General features: G+C 47.1%; 1 protein-coding gene across 2 annotated transcripts in view; it reads left to right on the plus strand.

Annotated features, from left to right (window-relative positions):
* The first annotated feature begins 9298 nt into the window (after positions 1-9298).
* TNFSF11 (TNF superfamily member 11) overlaps positions 9299-14513 on the plus strand; it is a 29075-nt gene continuing 23860 nt past the window's right edge. The window contains exon 1 of one of the 2 annotated variants that reach the window (XM_016158188.2): positions 9299-9553. In XM_016158188.2, the coding sequence (XP_016013674.2) occupies positions 9332-9553 (222 nt within the window). In that variant the 5' untranslated portion in view covers positions 9299-9331. Of the gene's footprint in view, positions 9554-10127; positions 10145-14513 lie in introns of those variants that run through there. The other variant, XM_036228923.1, reaches the window with a different exon arrangement.

Here is a 14513-nt window from a genome sequence, read left to right on the forward strand (position 1 = left end):
CCCATTTATTTTTGACTGTGGTAAACCCTGGCATAGGAGTATATCCTTCCATCTTTAGTGTCTGTGGACCTGAGGTCCTCAACTCTTGACACTAGTGAGAGAGGGATGGAGAAAATCAGCCAGCAAACATTGTGTACGAGACTCCACTCTTAACAGGTCCTGAAGGAAACGCCTACTCAGCCCAGTCTCGATCGGACCTGCTCTCCTAAGTGGAGCAGTTACCAAAAAAGCAAAGTTCTATGGTGAATCCAAAATAGTCTGAAACTATGAAGCTGGCAGTTTGGCTATGTGGTGGAGCCCATTAATTATAGTTTTTCCTGATCGTGTTTATTTGTCTAAGCTCTTCTTGGTATTGCAGAGCTGGCCCCAGCCCCCACCCCTCACTCCTTGGACATTAAACAACAAGAAAGTGAGAGCCCAGGAGTCAGTCATCTGCCCTGGGGCTCAGGTCTGTGGCGGGGAGGCACAGGGCAATGGGCTACGTCTCACTGGGAAGGGCTCTGAATGACATGGGCTGTCCAGGTCCCATGGAGAGAGACCTTCTTGAGCACAATTGTGGTGGGACCAGAGTGGTCCCGGGACCAGCTACCATCCCACTCATCAGCCACCAAACACTTGGCAGATTAAACCGACGGGTTCGGAGCAAGGGGCACGAGTGATGAGGCAAGAGAAACACTCACAATTCTTTCCTAAATGTCTTTGTCCCTGCCCCAGACTGTGGTAAAATAGAGCAGGGACCAGCTGGCCAGCCTTGTTTGTTTAAGCTGTTGACTAATCTCTGAGTTCATGTGCTGAGCTGGTTCATGAAGTTCTTGAACTTTTATTATCCTTGGACTTTTGGCACGGTGGAAACGAAATAAGAAACGGGTGCTATCTTTACAAGAAGCCTGTGGGATCGGGTGAATTAAATGTTTGAATTTGAATTAAGAGAGTCAAGGAATTCAAAGAAATCTGCATAATATTTGTTGACGGCTGCTCCGTGCCAGGCTCTGTGCCAGGCTCTGGGATGGGAGTGAGAATAAATTTTCTTCTCAGCTCTGCAAGAGCTCTACTCACTTGGTCTACCTCTAAAGCCCGCTTCTGTGAAGCAATGTTTTAAATTCGAAATACTAATAAGCGGATATAAATCAAAGGTAAGAAAAGTGAATACAGATCCGTGCTCGCCAGCATGGTAGACACCAGCCTCGGGGAACGGGGAGGCACTTCTTCAGTGTATGTAACCACTTTTTCAGTGCTTCTCACCTGCACGTCCCTAATGACCACCATATTGGATGGCACAGATGTAGAACATTCTCATCACAGCAGAATGTTCTATTGGGCGGTGCTGATGTAGTCAATAAATAAATAAATATGGGTTCACCTGGAATATCTTTATTTCAAAATATTTTGCAAACTGCAACCTGGAAGGGCCAGTTAAGATTGCTAATTTATATCTCGGGATTAGAAACAACCTTGGCTATTACCCATCTGATGATTAATCCATGCCACAATGCGCCCACCAAGCCTCTGTCTACACCGGACTTGAAAATTCCAAGAACAGACATTTACCTTTCAAGGTGGTGGGTTTTACTGATGAATTCCCCTTAGTCCAACGTGGTTGGCTCTTAGAAATGCTCATTTTTTTCTTTGAAAATATTAAGGAATTCCATATTCTTACAAATGCCTTTCTAGATGAGTCATGTAATTTCCATTATAATTGTGTATAGAAAGTGTAAATGTCAAACGTAAACGCAAATGTCAAAAAATGCAGTCGTCTGCCCACTTGTCCTGTGGTATGCTAATAACAACAAAAAATAAGTTCAGATGTATTAATACAGACAAATGGATGACTTGTCACTTACAGTTACCTTACACATTTCTGAATGATTTTCTTTCTCAAAAATACTTCGCCATTGAAAAGTGAGCTAATTTTCCAGGGAAAAAAAAATTTAAGTTTACCTTTTATAATACCTGCATCTTGAGAATGATAATTATGATAGAAATAGTTCCATAGGATGTGCCTGCCTGAGTAAGCAGGAGGTACTGATGTAGTCCTTTTTCTCAGGAGCTCGCCGTGGTCAGCTCTATGGTACCCAGCTGTACCGGTGCATCACTGAGATGCAGCCCTGCAGTAACCCTAGCGTGACCCTTACTCGTTCAGTGATCCTTCTGACTCCTCCGCTGCTCTCGCTGCTCATTCCTCACTGTGGTTGGCTCTTTCTTCCCTCCAAGGAGATCTCATTGCTTCAATTCTTCTCTTTTCACGCACCCTGGATTCGTGTTTACAGATAAGAACCCGAGACGACCCTTCGTCTAAGATTCCGAATTATCGCCGCTATGTAAAATGCGTAGACTTTGGGACATCTCTTTCCTCGGTGCCCTTCCTCTTCCTTGAGTACCGACTGACATTGACGGAAACCTGATAAACGGCGGATAAACAATGCTGTGTCTTAGTCATAGCAATAACAACAGCGACAAAAAGAATACAAATGATAAGAATGGTAACGTGTAGGTTAAAACATGGTTCTAAGGATTTAGGCTATGTTGAGTCATATTCATAATAACCCCATAAGGAAAAAAATTGTTTTCTTTACGTTCAAATGCATTAAGGCATAGAAACAGAGGCCACCCCACCGGTAGGTCACAGGCCACCAGGCCCCCGAGTCTCTAGTTTTAAGCGTTTTGTTTTAGGATAGATTTGTAAGGTTTTCAGTCTGCAGTGGAGCGTGGATATACGCGTGTTGAACAACCACTTATTTCCATCCTCTATTTTGAGTGGGGACTTTCGTTAAACCCCACACACTGTGCTGTGACAGGCAGCTTCGTGCAACAGAAAGAACGTAAGATCCATAGTCAGAACTGGTATCGTGTTTGTGCGGGCATTCGTACCATGTTACTTTGAACGAAGTCCCATTTGAGTATCCTCGCTTTTTAGTCTTTGTTCTTCTTCCTTTCACAGAAAGCTGACGGTGCCCCATTTGCAATGAGTCTGCCGCACACGTTTGTTGTGGTGGTTGGGACGATATCTGTCATACTGGCTATTTCTGAAAAACATTCGCTTGGAAACACATGTAGTTTTTGCACCTGTATTGCTGCTGCAATATTTTAAAATTCAAGAGGACACACTTTATGTGACAACACTGAGTGCCTGTTGAATGCCCAGCATCTTGCTAGGTGATGGGGTCACGATAATGAATGATACAGGGTCCCTGTCCTCAAGGCCCTTCAAGGATGCTGGGGAAGGCTCTCACACCAACAAGTAAAATCACTGTAATGAACAGAGTGATCGGATAAAGGTGAGCAAAGGCCACGAGAGGATGCGCTCTTAGAAAAATCGAGGGGTTTGGGGAAAGCTGGGAGGAGATAACACCTGGGCTGAGACTCGAAAGTTGAATGAGTCAACCAAATAGACGGAAGTGGCTGGGAGACCTTCACGGGCGCACCTCGGCCCTCGGGGTGAGGTGCGGTGTGTCCGACCCGCTCGTCCTCCAGGCTTTCTCATCTCAGTAAGTGGCAGCCCTCAGTTGCGCGAGGCAGCATCTTCTGGGAGTAGCTCTGATCCCATCCTCTTCCTTACTCCCTGCAGGCAGCCAGCCACCAAACCCAACGCATCCTCCTCCCTAGGCGGCTCTGGGACTCATCGCTTCTCTCTACCGCCACGGTGATCGCTTCTTGCCTGTAGCTGCCAACGGGCTAGTGACTAGTTTTCAGCCTTCAGTCTCTCTCTTCTCATCTCTTTCCACTACCCTCCCCAAACTCATTCTCCCCACTGCAGCCCAAGCGTATTCGAAATTGCAAACCAGAAGACATATTCCCCTGAGTGGGGGAAGTCTCAGTGACTCTCCTTTGCTCTTAGAAGCAAATTCAAATTTTTATCATGACCGACAAAGGCTTATGATTCAACGTATGCTTATTTTTCTAGTCTCGTCTTTACCCGTTAGCTCCTCACACTCTGATCAAGCTCCCTGGAAATGGACTCCTTTAGGCATAAGGAAGTATGTCTCATGATCCAGACATAAAACTGTAATCAACTGTCTATTGACATAAGTCAGCGTTAATGCGTTAATGCGTTGTAGTGTGTTAGTTAATTTGTTAGCTCATAGGGTGTGATGAGAGCTGGTTGCTTATCAAGGGTAATCGCAATGCTGGGTTGGGTTTTTAGGATGGCCAGACTTGGCGGGGGATCCCCTTGGGTCCTCAGCGGGCAGAAGCTACCCGGGCTGGCCATTGAAGAGGCCGGGGCACTCAGAGGGTGAGGAAAAGCAATGGGAGAACTGGCAAGTTCAGAAAAAACAAACCACTCGGCTTCATGAGGTTGCTAGGACTGACCCTGTTTCCAGGGTCATATTTCCATGAATCCTTTGGGGTTCTAAGACCTGATCTCCAATTTGGGAGGGTTCCCCACACCACCACCAAGAAATCCTCGGACACCAGCTGGGTGTCCTGCATGTCAGCTCAATTCTGACGTGATCTACCCAGAGGTCACATCAGCCTCCACAGGTTGAGAGCTCAGGCCTACAAGGCCATGCCCTCTTCAGGCATTCTACGACCCCCCATCTCTGTGTGTTCGCCACCCCGGAAGCTTCCGAGCTCCTTCCTTTTGGGTTTTACGTAGGCTTCTTTACTGGGAGCTTGTCCAACCTGAGGCCCTCCACTCTCTCCCCGAGGTCAGAGGGTGGGAATGAAGAGTTCTAACCCTCTAATCACATGGTGAGCTCCTCTGGCCACCGGTCCCCATCCTTAGGTGCTGTCCAAAAAGTCACCAGTTCAAGTAACAAAAGACCCCTTTGTGGCCCTTATCACTTGAATAGTCCAAAGGTTTTAGGAGCTCTGTGCCAGAAACAGAATGAAGACCAAATGTATATTTCTTCTTACAAATCAAAATATCACAATGTATTTATTACTATCACAGTAATGTACATTTAAAAATGTTATTAGCACAAAGAGATGCAGATGTATTTTATAATTCCAGTGCTGATAAGTTAATCGTAATTGTTTTTTAGACGTTGTAAGTATATCATGCAGGGTCTTGGCAGGAAATGGTTGGCAAACCCAAGGGATTTAACTGAAGAGGTTTTGGTCAGGGTTACGGAAATTAACAAGGGATAGTGAAAAACCCAGGGACCGGCAGCAGGAGGACAGTTTTCCCACACTGTAGGGAGCTGAATAATGCCCCCCACACCCTCCGAAGATGTCCATGAATACAAAACCCTATATGGCAAAAGGCACTTTGAAGCTGTGATGATTAAATTAAGGATCTCGAGATGGGGAGATTATCCTGGATCTTTGAAGATGGAGAAAAGGCGTAGAGCCAAGGAATTTAGGCAACCTCTAGAATCTGGAAAAGATAAGAAAACCTGATTCTCCCTTAGAGACTCCAAAAAAAGATGCAGCCATGCAGACACAATTCCGACGTCTAACCTCCAGAATGATAACATCATAAATCTGTGATGTTTTAAGCCACCGAGTTTGTGGTAATTTGTTACAACAGCAATGAGAAATTAGATACACACCCTTCGCCTGAAGGGACAAGGAGAAAGGTTTTTACCAAAGCTTAGAAAGAGCTGGAACTGCAGGGGAAGAAAGGCGGGGCAGGAGCTGTAGCCACAGAGGAACGACTGCGCGATGCTGGGTTGGGGTGGGGAAGAAACCAGGAGGCTGCTTCGTCTCCGTGCCTCCTGGACCACTGCCGCTGCCTCCCGCCGGCTGAACTCAAAGTCAGCCGGACGCCCCCGCCCCAGGAGCCCCAGGGATGCAGGTCACGGAGCAGGGCGGAGAATGGATCTCGCGAAGAGAGGGAGTTGGGCAAATGGAGGATGATGAGAGGAATAGGATTCTCGAATTATGCCCTCCTCGTAAGTATAACAATCCGCACTTAAACACCATTTTATACAGACGAGGTTTCTATCGTAACCCTAAAATAAGCGTGTTAGCTTATTTAAGATTGGAAAATCGCTTTTCCCCCTCTTTTTCTGCCAGAAAGTATTGCCGCAGCCTTGCGAAAACAAACAGATAAATAAATAAACCCAGAGCCCATTACTGTATAATTTTAATGGCACGATCACATTATTAGAGGCAGAATAACAGACACATCACACAGTCTCCAGAAGAATCCCTTTCCTGACACACCAGCACACCAGGAGATACCATTTGAGGAATGTGGATCTCACTACGTGTTGTTTGTAGCTGATTATCGATATGAACGTGAATCTCTGGTTGTGTTTTTGGTCTTGCCATCTCTTAATATCTGTTAGTTTGTTAGTTTAGTCACAGGAAGACATACATGTCCAATTGTGAAGACACATTAAACAAATACAGTAACATATCCTCTTCTGTTTCAGAGAGGCCCCTGGTCACTCTCTCCTTGGGTAGCTATTACTCAGGGATTAGTTTTAATTATTATCTTTGGCCAAGAAGCTTTCTCTGACTCTCCAGAATAGGTCAGGTCCTGTCATTATGAAAATGTTCTTACGCTTTGCCTTCAGAACAGTCATCAAGGTTTTAGTTAATTATTTGTTTGGTGGTTTGTTTGATATGTTTTACTTTGCCATTAGAGTGTAAGCCCCATGCTCTGTTTTGATCACCTCTGTCCCTAGGGGCCGGCTGAGTGCTTCCCACTTACATATCTGTAGAATGAATGAATGAATGCATGAATATCAAGATAGGAGAAGCGAAGGCTGCTAAAACAGGGGAGCCACCCCGGGTTAGGGGAACAGAGAAGGACTTCTGGAGAAGGGGCATTTGAGCCGAGAGGTGAAGGTCAGCAGGAGAGCCCCTCAGGTGTGGGAATTTGGAGGGAAGTACACTGTGCCTCAGGAGGTATTGGAAGCTATGTGGAAGAGGAGTCTTAAGCCAGACGGAAAGACCGTTTGAGGTTTTAATCTCAAGAATTTGGACATTCTACTCACAACACTCAGAAGTCATTCAAGGATTGGACATAGGAAAATGATAGATCTTTGCACTTTAAAAGGCAGCCCTCATCCGTGTGCACAGAACTGTCCAAGCAAGTACCACTGGAGGTGGTGGGACCCGCCAGGTGATGTGATGAATTTGGGTAAGAAACAGGGCGGCTCGGACTGGGACAGCGGCAGAGGCTCTGCGGATTCCTTCGGTCATATTTTATTCACCACGTTTTTGCTGTAAACCGACTATGTACCGGGCAACATGCTAGGAAATGCCGATACAATGGTGAGGAATACAGATGAAGTCCTTGCAAATACGCGATTTATGTGGCAGCTGAGGAGTGGAATGCTGACAAATGGATGTGCAAATAAAGGGGCCGGAAAGGTTCGTTACCGTGAAGGAGCAACAGGTGGACTGGCAATCGGGTTTCCAGTCCAGTCTACTGTTGCTGGCATCCGGTGGGCCGGCGTCTCTAGGGAACTCCAGGACAAGAACCGCCAAGCGGTAGGACTGTCACATGAAGAACTCCGTAGGAATGACGCACGCGGTCCTACAGGCGAAGCTCCTGGCTCAGACGTACCTGAACGTGGTTCAGAGGTCCGCGGGACCTTCTTGTGAGCTGAGGATTATGATGTCAAGGAATGAAAATAAAACATGTATAAAACATTGAAAAGGAAGGGGCTGAAGTTAAGTCCTTGTGGGCTTAGTTGTTATAACACATTAAAAAAAAATCGATCCTAATAAAGGTTTAGAAAGTTCGAGATATAGACTCATTTCCCAAAAGAAGAAAGACTGGGAAGAGGAGGAAATCAACCCCAACACCCTGTTCAATGAAAGGAAAGTGGGCGGGGCCTCAGAAGTGCGAGAAAAGCAACGGGAATCATTTCTCTATTGGGGTTGGGACATTTGTTTCCTTTTTTTTTGCATCAAACTTGATACGCATACACACGTAAAACGCGAAAAGCACCTTTGAATTTGCGCAAATCGTTTCATTTGTACAGGTCCCTTTTTACCCAGCCTGGTGGCTCGTCCTGGATGTGCTGAGTTCTAAGCATTTGGCTGAGAACACCAGCCTTAGTGACTTAGAGCTGTGTCCTTTGTGACCAGTCGGGCCCACAGAAGTGCCCATTGGCGAACTAGGCAGAAAGAGGACACAGATAAAAAACCGTTAATGAAAAGTGGAAACAGCCTACTTTTCCACAGGTGTGTTAATTGGCCTGGCCCTCCCTTACTTCCTGCTGAAGGTGCATCGGAATTTCTGGGCGATTTCTCACCAAGGGGTGTGATTTTGAAGAGAAGCTTTTAAAAAGCCCTAGACAGTTTTCTTCGGCAATAAAACTAACATTTAACTACACCACCAACTTTGTGGAACGCCGCTCTTTCCTGATTGACAGTTGGACGAGCCCTCCTTGGGATGGCCTACATCTAGACCCCTCTTCTCTTTAGGGCGCCGAAAAAAATAAGCGCCAGACAGTAGGAATGTCACATGAGGAACTCTGTAGGAACGTCATCTATGGTCCCATAGATGAAGCTATAGGCTCCTACCCCTCTCTGTACCTTTTCTTTTCATTTTATTATTTTATTTTATTTTTTTATTTTATTTTATATTTTATTTTATTATTTTATTTTATATTTTATTTTATTTTTTTTCAAGTCACATTGGTGCCTATAGGCTCCGTGCTGTCCCATTCGAAACTTGCCTCGTTCAAAGCCACCTTGAGGAGGCAGAAGCAAGGATTTGGGGAGGGGGTTGTGGTTTTCTAATTCTGCCGGAATACTTAATCCAGAACCTGTATTTGGAACCATGACAGAGTCTACACCCTCAGAATCCCCCATTACGTTCTTTGCTGATTCTTTTTTTTTTTTTTTTTTTTTTTTTGGCGAAGCGGGGCGCGGTGGAAGGGACCGACAGGAGAGACAGATGGGTAGGAAGGGCCTTCGGGGATCACCAAGTCCGACTCCCTACCTCCTGTGGGGGAAACTGAGGCTCGGGAGTGCGAACTGCGCGAGGACGTCTGCGAGGTCACCTTTATCCGCCACCAAGACCGGCCTCTGCGCCTCCCCTGCGCGCCTCTTCGGCCTCCGGGGAGACAGCCGAGGATGCGCCGGTGGCGTCCGGGTCCGCTGGACCGGCCCACAGCGGCCTCCCGCGAGGGCCCGCGGGCGGGGCGGGGCGGCTCGGAGCCGGGGCGAGAGGCGAGGGAGGGCGCGAGGAAGGAAGGGGCGCCCGCGGTGGGAGTGGGGGCGGCGGCCTCGCCGGGGCTGATTGGCTCGCGGGGCCGGCCCTCCGCGAGGGGTTTATAAGCGTTGGGGCGGCCGCGCGCGCCGCCCGCTCCCCCGCGCGCCCCACGTCCCGGCCCGCCTGGCCCCGCGCTGGCTCCGCGCTGCCCCGGGCGGCGGGCAGAGCCGCAGGCGAGCGACCGAGACGCAGGCGAGCGCGCCGAGCGCCATGCGCCGCGCCAGCCGAGACTGCACCAAGTACCTGCGCGGCCCCGAGGACATGGACGGCGGCGGGCCCGGCGCCCCGCACGAGGGCCCCGCGCACGCCCCGCCGCCGCCCGCGCCGCACCAGCCCGCCGCCGCCTCGCGCTCCGTGTTCCTGGCTCTGCTGGGGCTGGGGCTGGGCCAGGTGGTCTGCAGCGTCGCCCTGTTCCTCTACTTCCGAGCGCAGGTGAGTGCTCGCCCCCCGCCCTGGAGGGACACTGCGTCTGGCCGCCCGGCCCGGCTCCCCGGACCTTGCATGATCAGGGGAGGAAAGCCACTCTCTCGAGAGGCCGTGCGGCGCGGGGACAGCCTGGCGCGGGGCCCGGCGCCCCGGCCTCGGGCCCCCGCGCACGCACCCGGCGCCGCAGCGCGGGGCGGCCGGGCGGGCGCGTCCTAGCGGTTTGAATTTCCCCCGGCGACACGGCATTGGCCGCTCACCTCTCCTGGAAATGATCACGCACTTTCCTCCCCTTCCATGTCTCACTGGGAGCCGAGAATTAACTTATGTCCATTTGGGAAAAAAACGGAGCGCCTCCACTTAGGCACCGACCCTCCCTCCCCCTTCCCGCCCGCCACCTGGAGGGGGTGGGCCTGCTGCTTTGCAGGTAGGCTCGGGGCGGGGGCGGGGGCGGCCGCTGGAGCCTCGGGCGGCGGTGACGCCCGAAGCCCTCAGATGCGCCTAATGACGAGCGCGACCCCGGGGTCAGCTTGCACTGGGTGAAAGAGAAGGAAAGGACCCTGTGCCTCTCCACCGAGGTGGGCGGAGGAAGCGAGCAAGGTGTGTGAGAAGGTGGGGACGTTCTCGTCCCTGACAAGCCTCGCTGCAGTCTAACAAATAACCAACCTTTCAAAAGACGAGGAAGACAGCTTGAGACTAGCGAGAGCTAGAAAGGAAGGGGTAAATGTGTCATATTATGTTTTCTGGTGGTTTATGCTCTTGTATTTTCTTGGAAATTGCAGTGCAGTTGGTTGGATTCATTCAGATATTCTCGTCTGGTGCTGTGAACTCTTTCTCAGAGGAAGTGGGGGGCTGACTGTGCATTTTTTTATGGGAAAAGAGAGTTGGGTTTGGACTTCATTGGTTTTCAGATTCAAAGGTGATTACCAAACCAAACTGGATGCGTAAAAACATGACATTGCTCGGGTCGGATGGGTTTTTTGACATGTGTGTGCCAAGAGTCTGAACTCCATTACTTGTAATCATAGGCTTTTTGTTAAATATTCATTGTCTACTAGTTTGCGTTTTATAGGACTAGTTTGATTGTATGGTAATAAAAATAATCTTTACCTATCGAGAAGTTTTTTTTCTCCCCCCCTAAAAAAATAACTTTTGAGTGGTTTACTTGCAACACAGATTAAACAAATCTGCATGAAAGTGATGAAACGTTTTTTCTTTCATTGGAACATGCTGCAGTCAAGAATGAGTGGTTTATTCCTTTTCCCATCCGTGTCCCCCCCCCGCCCCCCCGCAATGCTTCTGTGTTCAATGCCTGCGCTGCACATGACACTATTAATTGCTATGGGATACGGGCTAAGAATCATTTATTCAAAATACAGTGTCCACTGACCATGCATACCGTGGGCCAGGTAATTGAGACGCTTACAAGAGACTTAAAATTCTTAGCCAAACCAGAGAGCAGCATTCAGAAAAGGAATAGCAGATGCTCTAGTCCTCTACCTTTTATCTTTCCTGACCTCTTAGGGATTGGGCATTTTCATGGCGGTAACACTGAAGTGAGTGTTTGGCCTTGAAGGAGCCATAGGGAATGAATGAGTTCTAGGGACCATGAGCAGCTTAGATTGGCCAGAACCATGGATATCGACATGGCCAGGTAGGAGAGTAACCTGCTGGGCTCTTATTATGGTCATTTGGCTTCTTGGTAGGAATTCTCAATATCAGTAGTGTGGCAGGCTGAGGGGGTTAGGCTTCTGACAATCACTTATCATAACTTATCGGCTTTGATGTCACATAGATAATAGTGAAACTCTCAAACCCTTTTTCCAAAGTAAACATGTAGGTTAGTAAGCCTAGCTGGAACACTTTCATTTGGAGAAGGTAATGCCATCAGATTTCTGGGTACAATTTTCCTAAATGGCATGAAGATTGAGTTTCTCTAAGACTTATGCAAAATATGTTAGCCATTACTCTGAACCCAATTTTGTGCTGCATTTTTAAAAGCTCATCATCTCCTTCAGGAAAGAAGTATGATACAGAGCAATGTATTCATAAGAATACACCACTAGATCCGGCTGCATTTTATTGACCATGGTATCTAAGTGTGATACCTAGAGGAAGCTTCATCATTTAGATATACACACTGAAGTAGTTGCAAATGGAACGCTGTGAAGTCTGGAGATTGTTTCAGAATAATGGGTGGTGAAGGTGGGGGAAGGGAAGTGGTTGTTTAGAGATGAAGCGAGATTGGCCTTGACAATGGTTGAAGCTCATGATGGGTACGTGGGAGTTTGCGCTGCAATTTTTTTTTTCCACTTCTATATGTGCCGGAGGCCTTCTTTCAAAGTTCTAAAGAGAAGAGACTCTCTTGGACCTGTCATTGATTTAAAGTTTTCAATTATGTCAGTTCCTTTGATTAGAACTGGGCACCAAATAAGAGATCATTTTTTTGAGTTCCCCTAAAGTTGTTTTTGAAGGCATTTGAACTGGAATTAAATCATCTAGTATCAGGTAATGTGTTTGCAGTTTACAGGAAAAAAATGAGAGCAAGGGACCAGTTTTATTGTTTTGATTTAAGGAGAAAAGGCATACAAATCCTTAAGAAAAAACAGTTCAATTTAGTTTTAAATGCACTTAGAAGAATGCCCAGAATAGTGTAAAAATTACAGTGACTTAAAAAAAAAAATTTTTTTTCCTTCTCAACTCATGTTTGAATAGTGAAAAGTGAATCAGCCTTCTGAATGTTTGTAGATTGCTGTTGCCTAGATTAAAAAAAAAAAATACTAGATCCAGTGCAGATTGGCTTTTTCCCCACCGACCTTGCCAAAGAAAAAATACCATGTGGCTTGTGCTATATATTTACCACATAGTATTCATACTTTGGTTTACAAAAAAAAAAAAAAAAAAAAAAAAAGAAGGAAAAAAGAAAGACAAAAAAAAAAAAACTTTCAAAAAGTTGGTTGTAAAATTTATGTGCACTTTTTTTTTTTTTTAACATCTCTATAGCCATATTCGAGTTTAGAGATAAGCTTTTCAGAAAGCTCAGTCTCTGTTGCCGTTCTGTGCACACCGATCCCCCGTGATGCACACCGACCTCCCTGGCTGTTTGCTACCCAAGCGGGGGAGCAGTCCCTGCCCAAAATCTGATGCAGAGGTGTGCGGGCTGCTGGTTTGAAAAGACAGATAACGAAGTCACACAAATGTCAAGCATCCTGCCACACTGAAACCTCCACACGATTAAGTTTCAAGGAAGTTTTTTTTTTTTTAAATTTTTTAAAAAGACTGAGTTCATTTTATACGAACTACATCATCTGATAAATGCATTTCACAAATCTGTTTAAAGTCACACAGTCAAGATTTACTTAACGTTCTCAGACATTTCTAGGTACAACGAATCCATTTGTAACTCAGTTTACAGTGGTTGGTTTTTTTTTTTTTTTAAAATGAATTTCTGTGTTTCTCTGTGGCGTATAAGTTCCAAGAAGGTTAAAGACCGTTTTGCTCACTACCTTCTTCGTAGCATCGAGCCCAGTCTTTGGCAAATTTAGTTCACCGAAAAAGTTTTTCAAAAGATTTGCGACACTAGAAATATATCCATTTCTAATGTGCAATAGGTAAATGAGCTAATCTGTAAACGAGTCAGACCGCTGTGTCAGGAGGCGGGTTGTGGGGTAGGAGGCAGTCTCTCAGGCGGTGGATGAGCGCTGTGGGGTGTCCAGCCCCAGTGCCCCGCCCAGCCCCACTGCTCCTTGGCAGGCAGACCAGGCGGCAGAGGCCCTGGTGGGTGTGCGTGTGGGTGGGCCCGCGTGTGGGTGGGCCCGCCCGCCCTCGCACTGCCACGCCTCCCTCTTGGCCTCCATTTTCAGAAACAAGAGCTGCCAGAGGCCTGGAGTGGGAAAGACATTTATTTGTAGATTAAAAATAAATTTCTCACTATGATCTTTAAGTAAAGAAAAGTAAATAAATGAGTGTATCACAATTAATTAGGCTATGCTGTACTGATGTCTTCTGGGACAGCAGTTTGTGATGTGTGATCTGTTTTAGCTCCGATGTTGTCTTCCGAAGCCGAGGTTCTCAGTGGCGCGTGGAGACGCTTGGGAGAGACTGCGTTGGCCCCTACCCTTTGGGATGCTGATTGAATGGGATCTGGGCATGGACGTGTTTTTTTATGGGGTGGGGGGAATCTTTGCGTCATATTTCTTTGCCTGAGATCATTAACTATTGATAAGTGTTGCTGGACTCTGGTACTAACTGGTGTTACCCGTGAAAACACTTTAAAATTGGTGTGCAAGGAAATCCGGAGTCATTTAATCGTAGAAAATCTATATTTGAAAACGTTACTTGTCAAACACTAATGTGCATGCAGATCACCTGGGATCTCTTTAGAATGCAGATCCCCAGGCAGGGCGCGGGGTGGGAGGGGAGTGACTGAGTTCTGCATTCCTAATCAGTTCTCCCGAGCCAGAGATGCTGCAGGTGTTTAGGCCTCACTTCCGGTAATGAGAGTGTTCCAGACTGCTGTTTCTGACAGGTGCTGCTTAGCTTGTCGGCAGGACTTGGGCTGAACCAATTTTAGGGTCCCCTCTGACACCACGCTGTTCCTTTGGCTCAGCAGTTTCCTGGTGGCCAGCCAGCTGAGGCCCTTGCATGCTCCTTCTTGCTTGAGGTCTGAACTCAACGACCCTTCACATCAGTGGTCCAGGCTTCTCTGGTTTTGTGGGAACTTACTGGAATAAGTGAACCTTTTTTTTTTTTGAAGTATGTGATCGAAAGCTTTCTTTATGTAAAAACTCACATATTCTGATTTGTACTAATTATTTTAAAGACAATATGAAAAGTAAATATGGTCTGCAAAGAGTTTTGCTTCATGAGCGATGCCTTTCCAAGATTATGGGTAGAGAAGCCTTATCTTTTACAAGACTGGAGGAATAAAATCCGTAGACGTGGATGTTCATTTGTTGAAAGGCTGTCA

The sequence above is a fragment of the Rousettus aegyptiacus genome, unplaced genomic scaffold (assembly GCF_014176215.1).
Source record: "Rousettus aegyptiacus isolate mRouAeg1 unplaced genomic scaffold, mRouAeg1.p scaffold_m13_p_11, whole genome shotgun sequence".
In the NCBI taxonomy this organism is placed as follows: Eukaryota; Metazoa; Chordata; class Mammalia; order Chiroptera; family Pteropodidae; genus Rousettus; species Rousettus aegyptiacus.